The sequence below is a fragment of the Manihot esculenta genome, chromosome 4 (assembly GCF_001659605.2).
Source record: "Manihot esculenta cultivar AM560-2 chromosome 4, M.esculenta_v8, whole genome shotgun sequence".
NCBI lineage: Eukaryota > Viridiplantae > Streptophyta > Magnoliopsida > Malpighiales > Euphorbiaceae > Manihot > Manihot esculenta.
Window position 1 is genome coordinate 30,540,771 of NC_035164.2, and position 10,149 is coordinate 30,550,919.

The window sequence follows — 10,149 nt, forward strand, 5'->3', positions numbered from 1 at the left end:
ACCAATATTGATCTCCAACCCTTGGCCAAAGGATCGTGTATATTTATAAAGAATTATTTTTCTTCTGTTTGCCCAAATTATAAAATTCAAAAATTGCCTTTTATAGTTTAAATATAGAAAAATTAATTATTTAGATAAAGTCAAAATTTATTTGTTGATTGTTTATTTTAAAAAATATATTAAAATATTTTTAATATTTTAAAAAAATTATTAATTAATTCTTTTATTAATTTTAACATTTAAATATTATATAAAATATTAGCTATATATATATATATTTCAAAATAATTATATATATTAATAAAAAGAAAAACAGCACAATCGTAGCAAAGGATGAAGCAAGCGGCTGACCATCAAGAAGACGAAGCATGAAAATTCTGCAAACTTTTATTAAAAAAAACAATACAAACTCCAAGAAAGTTCGTGTGTTCAGAAAAAGCTCTTTATGATCTGGGGAATATGCTTTCTACCATTTCTGATTTTATATGGTTTGTTTTTATCACAGTTGTCTTGATTGTTAAATTTTTAATTTTAATAAAAAATTATTTTATATCATTTCAAGCTGACATTTTAATTAAAAAAATGAAAAATGAAGCGAGGTCTACAAAGAAAAGTCAGCCTGAATGGCACCAGGACAAGATTAGCTTAAAATCTTCCACTCAGAAGCCTTCATCCCTCTGTGACTGTGACCCCATCAGCCATCTTCTTCTTCTTTCTTTCTTTCTTTCTTTCCTTTTGTAGGTGAAGACCAAAAACCAAAGTACAAGCAAGGATTTTCTAGGAAAAGTTGTAATAAACACTATCTTCCTCCTCAAGAAAGTCATCCAAACAGAAAGATCTCGATATATATGTTCGATGCTTGATAGGCTATTCTCCAATGGAAAAAAAGAAAGAGTACAGTAATAAAGATGGCTTCTTTCCAGTCTCTTCTCCTAGGGTCTCTTGGAAACCTCCAAGGACATCAGGTACTTGTTTCTCTTCTCTGTGTTTGTTTTCCAAGAAAAAGTAATACAAAAGAGAAAATAAAGGGAGGAAATGTTGAAATCAGAAGGTTTTATGATATTTTTTAACTAGAAGAGCATATATAAGAGAGCTGCATCTGGGTATCTGAAGTGAAGAATTTTCATTGTTAACTGTTTGGGTTTGAAAATCTCTACTGAAATTGGATAAGTGTACCAATTCATGAATCTTTAGCTAGCTTCGTCAAAAGCAAGATCCTTGAATGTGCTTGGAGTTAACGTGCAAGTTGTGGATTCTGTCGCCAGAGTCCCAGGGGAAGAGACGACGATACCTGAGAGAGAGAGAGAGAGAGAGAGAGAGAGAGGTAGAAGAGGTAGAACAGCAATTTGCTGTTGGTTGCTGTTCAGTCTGTCAACCTCAACATTGTCCATCCTCCATCTTTTCATTCAATTAAATTAATTTCAATTTTATTTAATTAGTTTTTAAGTTTTGAAAATTAAGATTGTTAGTATATATTTATCTTTTAACTAGAAAATTAAATTATTTGAAAAGAAATAAATTCATAAGTGATCTGATTTTGTTAGTATTTAATTAATTAAATAATTTTTTCGTCATTTCTACGTAAAATAAATAAGGGTAACATATGAAAATAAATACATTCATTTTTTCAATCATCAACGGTTTCAAACAATATAATTTAAATGAACAGAAAATTACTATTAGATTTTTAAAAATTAATTAAGTTATCCATATTTTAAAATACTTAATTAAATCATTTTTATATCCTATAAATTAAATATAGGTATTTAAAATTATAGGAATTAGATATATAATAAAAATTATAGGAATTAAATAAAATTAATATTTAAGATATTTAATAATTCTTTTATAAAAAAAAACTAAAAAATTTAATTTTATATGATATATAAATATGAAAAATTACTATTTAATTTTTATAGTATATGAGAGTTTCTCACGTTGATTTTTTTATTTTAAAAAGTATATTAAAATATTTATAATATTTTAAAAAAATTATTTATTAGTATTTCTATTGATTTTAATCATTAAATATTGTAAAAAAATTTAAAATATTACTGATACAAAATGATTAATTAATATATTTTTTTAAAATTTGAAAGATGAGTTAATAAATTTTTTAAAAGTATAAAAACTGAATAGTGAAATAATTAATTGTAAAATTAATGAATGGACTAATTAGTAGGTTTTTTAAAATATAAAAAATATTTTAATATATCCTTTTAAAATTAAGACACTAAGTACCGTATCATAAAAATTAAGTAATAATTATTTATAAAAATATTTTAATTAAATAATTTTAAATTAAAAATAAATTAGTAAATTTTTAAAAATTTAATAATAATTTTCTGTAAATAAATCGAAGAAGTATCCAAATATATGATTTTCTTATAAAGTGATTGGAATTGATTAATTCCTTGAATAAAATTTAATTATGTTGCGTTATAAGAATCATTTCAAAGAGTTGTGATTATCTTATTTATATTCTAATTAATACCACTTATCCCTTTCATTATGTTCAATGTATAAAAATATATTTTAAAAGTTTATTATTCTTAATCAGTTTCAATTAAGTGGTAGCTTTTCTAAATATTTCCAGACAGCCAAATTCAAGAAGGATTCTTTTTCAGGCTATTAGTCTATATTTATACACATAATTTCAATCTAATTTTTATTTAAATCAGATTCATACAGATTTAATATATAAAAATTATTATTGTTATTTATTGTCATATTACATAATTTTATATTTTATTTATTTTTTATTTGTATAATATATCTGATTTAGATTTGTATCCTATTAAGTCAGACACACGTACATGCACCCATTTTAATTAATCATTGTAACTTAGGCATTTTTGTTTGTTAAATTTTCATAGCATCAACTTTTCAATGGGTGCACTTCCATACAATAAATTTGCATTTTCTCCTTCTAGTTTGCAACTGCTGGTGCTGCTGAAAGCAAGTAAACCCATTACAATTCTTATGCTGTTGTGCTTGTAAATTTTTCATGTCTAAAATTGTTGGAACTTGAATGGTAACTCCTTTCCAACAGCTAGCGGGAGGAGTTTATGCAGTGTAACTGCTAATGAAACTCCCAGCAAAATGGAAGAATCTTCCAATGATGAAAAGATGCAGGAGCCAGATACACTTCCTGTGCTTTCTGAGAAGCGAAAGGCTCTCTTTGAACCATTGGAACCAGTAACCAATATCAATGGCAAACGACCATCAGCCGAGTCCCTTCTTCCTCCACCAGATTTTGACTCAGCAAGCTATCCCAAAGGTTGGCTAATTGGAAAGAAGCGAAAGCTTGTTAACATAGATGTCGTCGAGAGCATGAGGAGGATTGCCATTCAGGAAATGAACAGAAAGGTATTTGCTTCCCATTCATTGCAGGTTGCATGTGCACAACGTGTATATATATATATATATATAATCATTGGATGTTCGTTTCAGGACCGGGAAATTAATGGCCTAAATGAGCAGTTGGAAGAGGATGCAAGGTGTCTAGAACACCTGCAACTCCAGCTTCTGCAAGAACGAAGTAAACGTGCCAATGTTGAGAGAGAGAACGCAATGCTGCAAGACCAAATATCCATGCTGATGAACATGCTAGAGGAAAATGAACAAATGGGTGATGAAGGCCCTGATGAACCTTAAATGGCAGCTTCATCTTCTGCTTTATTCTTTTGCAAGTTTGTTTGAAGGGTTAGAAGGAATCTTCAATGAAATGTATATATATGCCATGATATAGTTTGTATTTCCTTGTGCATGATTGATGTTGTTTGCCAAATTTTTCTTCAAGCTAATTGTGAGCTACAATGTGATGGACAACAGGATTTCAATCTCCAAATATCAGAAAAGTTGATGAAAATTAGTCTTGCAATTCAGAGACAGTGATTGAAGAGTTAAGATTACAGAAGTCTGTAGAGACAAAAGCACTACTATTCATCTGCTATAAACAATAAACATGTCTTGATCCTTCATCAACCTGGAGCTTCTACAATTCACAGAAACTAGACTTTTGAAGACAGCAGAATCCATCATGTTTTTTCATTTCTTGATCTGAATCTCCCTACGTGTTATAAAAAAGTTTTGGGAGAGAATCGATCCTTGGGAGATCAAGCAGCAGCTCCCCAAATGAATCCTTGCTTGATGTAGTTGGTGCCTGCTCGCAGCTGGAAATACTATCGGACAGATCTTTGGGCACCGGAAAACTTTCCACGAATTTATCCAGGCAGGCTGCTCTGCTGATGGATTTATTTTCACCTATGCTTCCATCATCATCTACTTCAAGATCAATGAAACTCTTAGTCTGCAAATTTCCTGCTGACGCAAGATCTCTCTCTAATAGGCAGCAAAGAGAATCAACCCTTGGCATGAGGTGCTGCTCATCTGATGCTGATACAAGTTGAGAGTCACTAAGCAAGAACTCAGTGATCTCCTCTAGAATGTCACTGTTCTTTGCATTGTCATGTGAAATTCTAGGATTGCAAGGTGTCATCTGTTCTGAAATGCACTGTTCAAGGTGGTTCTCTGGGCCGCTCGTCGACATGAATGGCTGGAATCCAGGCACCTTAATTTGATCCCAATAGCTAGGTAACCTCTCTGTTTTCAAACTAATGGTTGCTTCAGTTGCTTCAGTTGCATCAGTATTCATCACTACAAATGATAAACAAGATATACCAGCAAGGAGATTACGTTCCATACAAAAATAACAAACATCAACTTCAAATATAAATGGCGAAGCTACTCAATCTCCCATCCTGACAAATGATTCTTTGACTTGAATCATTTGTAAACAGGTGAAGCATTGGGGCAAAGATTCAGTAATGAGGTCACTATTCATTCAAATTACTAATGGACACATCCGCAGCTGCCAGCAGTTGCAAACTTGCTATCTATCGTTAACGTGCAAACAATGGATATACTTCTAAATTCAAATCCAACCATATAAGTACAGAAAATTCATGCAGAGTATATGCACATCAATGATTAGAGATGCAGCATTGATCTCAAGTCTAATAACACGACGAGAAAAGAGCCTTTCTGTGAAGGAAAGCTGGTCGCTAAAAGTTAGATTCCTGTTGCAAAAAACAATTAGCGACTATAATTATCCCTCGCATGCTATTGCAGCAGGCTCCGTCGTTAGAAAGTTAAAAGGACGGGAAGGAATTGCCCATCGCAAATACAAATTTAGGAAGGTACTTAATGTTGGTCGTAAAAAAAAAATGTGACAAAACTACCTTCGCAATTAAAAATTGTTCACCATTTTCAACCACGTTTTCAGTTTCAGGGTCATATTTTACCTGTTATAGGTGAAGGATTTTCCTGAGAAGTACTTTCAGAAGTGCTGACATTGAAAACTTGGTTCTCATCATTCATGGAAGAAGAATGGAATCTATATGGTGATGCAGCTTGCCCTAAAGCAAAGAGAGCAGGTCTCTTCTTAACCTTCAAATCAAACGCCTTAGAGGATTCATTCAACTCACTAAATGGAGGAATGCTTTGCTCAAAATAAGGACTTTCCAACAAAATTTCAGATTGTTGGCTGAGAAAGTTGAGATGAGGATCAAACTGAATAATTTTTTCAAAATGCTTCCCTAAGAACCCCCGCTTGCACTGCAGAAAATGTCCCCTATGACAAAAGATACAACATCAGCACATTGTTCAAATTGATACATTACCTCTTAGCTGTGTCTCTTATAAAGCATGGAGCATGATGAATCTTCCAACATTAAAATACTGATTTACTTTGAATCAAACCAAAAGAAGCAGTGAGAAATGTTACTCAGGGACAAAGCACCAAAGCCTTTAAGAGGAAAGGTTGATTGCATTTCCCCAATCCCAAACTCTCAAGGGAAGAAAAGAAAGGGAAAAAAGCTATGTTAATTAGACTTGGATATGGGTGCATATCCATGTCTGAGTCAGTAACTTTCCAAATAGAAAATGTGGAAATATGAATTTAACTTTAGACATAAGTACTTAGATATGATAAGATATGATAAGTTGGATGAAATACCAAAATATAACTAACTATTTTTATCTAAACATATACTCTTCATTTTGAGAAAAAAGAATGTTCTGTTAACTGTACATGAATATATCACGAAGTGTGCATGAATATGCATCGATCAAACACATATTTCATATTGTATCTTATGAATGTCGTGTCGACACGAGTACAACATACGACAAAAATGAATATGTCACGAAGTGTCAAAGTGCATGAATACATATCGATCGAATGCATACTTCATCTTGTATCTTATGAATATCGTATCAACACGAATATAATATACGACAAAATATGAAAAGTCAGAGTATTAAAGTAAAAAAGAAGAAAATCTATCCTTAATAGCGTAATCACTTCATCCCTAATCCCAATCTCAAACATAATAATTGCACACGCATATAACATACGACAAAATATGAAAAAGTCAGTGTATTAAAATAAAAAAAGAAGAAAATATATTCTTAATAGCGTAATCACTTCGTCCCTAATCCCGGTCTCTAACATAATGATTGCAAAGAAGATACTATATGGCAACAAATACCGAGTTGGTAAGCCACATACATTAATAAAGTTTCTCTATAACATTAAATATTTACCATTAACCGGAACTTTTCTTTTAAATAAAATTGAGAGTTTAATTCTTATAAACAGAGTAAATATTCATCTATAACATTAAATATTTACCATTAACCGGAACTCTTCTTTTAAATAAAATTGAGAGTTTAATTCTTATAAACAGAGTAAATATTCATTAGAAACATTTGACCCCTTAGTGGATCGCTGTGAATTGAATTTAGTCATAGCTGAGTAAACTGAAAATATCTATGTTTATACCAACAAAAATATTTGTCATTAGCTCATCCAAATAAATACTACCTGTGTATGCTGGCTTGTCCACCCGTAAAATCTGATGTTTCCTGCCATAAAGTATGCTTCTTAGGTTGTGGTTCAGTCTCCCTAAAGAAAAGGGGCTGTCTAGCCAACTGCAACAAACACAAACATCCCTCTCATTATAACAATATTAAGATTAGTATGAGTCTGTGAGAGAGAAAGCCAGAGAGAGAAGATGGTGGAGAAAGAAGAAAAATTAAGTACCACAACGTCCAAGGTTTCAGGTCCATCATCAGGGAAATCAGCCTTGATAGCCACAATATGCGACCATTGAATTTCTATCTTATTCTTTAAGCCACCATCAAGAACTTCCCACACTAGCTTCCGCTTTGCAAAATAACATTTTGCCACCAAGTCCCCTTCGTATCTCGACTTATACTGTACCTCCCCAAAAGAAATTAGAACTCAAAAAGTTCCACAGATTATTTAAAAAGAAAAAATCAAGTAGGAAGCAATATGCAAATACCTCCCAGCCTCCAATTCTCAGAAGTGAAGCAGAAAAAATAGAGGCCTTGAGCTTGTCTGCAGAAACCCTACCACTGGCCTTGTGATCTTTCTTCGTATTGTGTCCTTCAGAGAGCTTCATTTGAATTAAATCCAAAAGCGATGAACTCTTTTCGAGACGCAATCCCAACGGACATGGGAGGTCAAGTGCATTGCAAAGAGACGCAGCCGGCATCATCTGCCACGTAAATCAACGCGCTATAATAAAAACCAAACTTTTGTTTGGTTACCAAGAAAATAGGAAGGAAAGGGAAGTGAAACCTGCAAAGATGAATCGAGTTTAGAACGTTTGTGAAGCGGACTGAGTTGATCCTCCATGAAGTCCTCAGCTTGAAGCTCGAGTGAAGATTTCTTTGCACTCATTAGCTGATCAACCATCGTCAACTTTCAGTTTTTTCTTGAATGGAACTCAGTGAGTAACTAAGGCAAAAACCCGATAAGAGAATCGGAGAATCTCCGACAAATATAGCACAACCTGTATCTTAGTTCTTCCCTTCTAACTTCTTCCGGCAAGATTTCAATGGCCTCGCCTCCGCTCGACTCCACGCAACGCTCCGCTGTTATGGCTTTTTTCCATTTATGCAAAGCGAAGGCGGCTGTTTCAATAATGTCGAATCACCACGTGTTCATTACACAGCCAGCCCAGCGAGGGGTGATTCTGGACACACAATTACCAAAACGTCCTCAAATTTTGTTATTAGTACTTTTATGGTTAATATTTCATCCAGACTTTTCTTCACTTATTTTATTTTTTCAGTTACATGATTTTCAAAAATAATATTTATTTATTATTAATGTATTTTTATTTAATATAGAGTAAAAATAAAAATTATTATCACATGAAGAGTGCAAGAGACCTGTAGAATGACATACGACAACATTTTTCAATCGAAAACGGATCAAGAGTGCAACAATCGTGTTTGGATTTAGCAAAGTTGGAGAGGAAAATTATAGTTAATTAATTATTATGGTGGATTCAAAACAATCTTGCAATATATCAATTAACTTTAATAATTAAATTTTAAAATTATTTTTTTATTATTTTAATTACGATATAATTCCCAGTAAAATGAAGTAAACATATTTCCCAATAAGTCATTTAATAAGAAATAATACATTAGACAGTTGATTCTAACAAAGTCGCCACCTTTTAAATTTTCATTATGATTACATACAAATCTCTTCTATTAAGATTTAGCACTGTTAGTTTTTTTTTTTTTAATATTTTACTATATAGACTAATTGTAACAAAATTAAAACTTTAACAGAATGGATTTTTAGTTGAGTTTCAAAATCATAAAGTCTATTAAGTATATTTTTAAAAATATATAAATAAATTAATTAATTTTACCGTAACGTCTATTTACAGTGTATTTTAGCTTTGAAACTGATTAACTACTTTTATTTTACAATTTTTTTATGAAATTTAGATTCAGATATTAATTTAAGTGTGAAAAATTAAGTAATCTACTCAATTATATACAGGTAAATAGAATAATTAAACATATAAAGTACTATTGTTTCATTTGATTTATAGCCACCAATGAAAATAATATTTAGGAAAGGAAATGAAAAAAAAATTTACCATTTTGAATACTGCATTAGTAAAATATATGGAAAGGCCAACCAATCTATCTTTTCATATATAAAAATATCCAATTTTTTTATGGTGCTCTTACAGCACTTTCTATTTAAATTCGTTTTCATTTCTATTTTAATATAATTATTGGTGCCTGTATGAACTGAATCACAGAAATCATTTAATAGGATGTGTACGCAATCCACATATAGAGTTAATAAATCTGTATGGATGATTAAAATTAAAAATTAATAGAGTTTGATACTGATTCAAATATATTAAAGTTTGGGAAATAGTCTCTGGAGTGATTTTTAGAGAAATTAAAAATCTGTCGTAAATATGGTTGGTTCAGGGGAGTGTCGATACTTACGTCTCGTTATATTGGACAGAAATATCCCGTGGTAAGTGTGTCACACGACTCATTAATGATTGGCAGTAAGCTAATGAATACAGAGTCCGTACTCTATTCATCGTGTACGTCATGTCTGTCAGTCTTACAACATGCGTAATTATGATTCTGGTGATGTATCGAGAAGGTGACCGGTATGTTGAAGGTTAGCTTCCTCCTCTAGTCTAATTAGACTGTGCTCGGCTCACCCAATTCATATGAAGGGTCTTTTAAATACTGAGATCGATATCCATATTTATCGGTCTATTCATTCCGGCTATTAATAAAGTCAAAAATACTGATAGTTTTATTTTCGTACTCCATATATTGAGTTTTCTACTCGTCGGTCGAACTGAATAAAAAAATTTACACAACTGTATATACGCGTCTCAGAATTTTAACGAATTCTATTTTTTATATATTATAAGTGCCCTTTACTGCTTTAATTGTTATGCTTTAAATAATATTTCTATAACAATTAATTATCAAAATTCAATTTTTTTATTATTAAAATTTTATTTTGAAATTTATTATTTTTATTTAAAAGATAAAAATAATTTGTATTCAATTAAATATCATATATATCATGACCTACATATATTAGTCATTTATGATTTTTCTTTTTCACATTGGAATTATTACGTTTCATTAAATATTATACATTAATATATAAGATTTATTAGCAAAGGTTTACTAATATCAATTGAATAGTATTTTATATCATGAAATGAATCGTATTTTAACTAAATAATTAATAATTTTGTGAAAAAATAA

The 10,149-nt window shown here is 31.1% G+C and overlaps 2 protein-coding genes across 3 annotated transcripts; one reads left to right on the forward strand and one right to left on the reverse strand.

Annotated features, from left to right (window-relative positions):
- Positions 1-296: 296 nt before the first annotated feature.
- On the forward strand, positions 297-5,612 carry LOC110613330 (protein HEADING DATE REPRESSOR 1). Of its 2 annotated transcripts, XR_006350417.1 has the most exons (4): positions 297-965; positions 3,053-3,369; positions 3,454-3,729; positions 3,835-5,612. XR_006350417.1 is itself a non-coding variant. In XM_021754404.2 (3 exons), the coding sequence occupies exons 1-3, from the start codon at positions 878-880 to the stop codon at positions 3,655-3,657; spliced, it is 609 nt and encodes a 202-aa protein (XP_021610096.1). In that variant the 5' UTR covers positions 297-877; the 3' UTR covers positions 3,658-3,790. The 2 variants fall into 2 exon arrangements, 1 of the variants encoding a protein (XP_021610096.1); XM_021754404.2 differs by lacking the exon at positions 3,835-5,612 and having other exon boundaries at positions 3,454-3,790.
- On the reverse strand, positions 4,073-7,786 carry LOC110612638. Its single transcript, XM_021753414.1, has 6 exons — positions 7,670-7,786; positions 7,371-7,586; positions 7,109-7,282; positions 6,890-6,996; positions 5,307-5,635; positions 4,073-4,659 (listed from the first exon to the last, which is right to left on the reverse strand). The coding sequence occupies exons 1-6, from the start codon at positions 7,784-7,786 to the stop codon at positions 4,073-4,075; spliced, it is 1,530 nt and encodes a 509-aa protein (XP_021609106.1).
- Between the last annotated feature and the right edge of the window lie 2,363 nt (positions 7,787-10,149).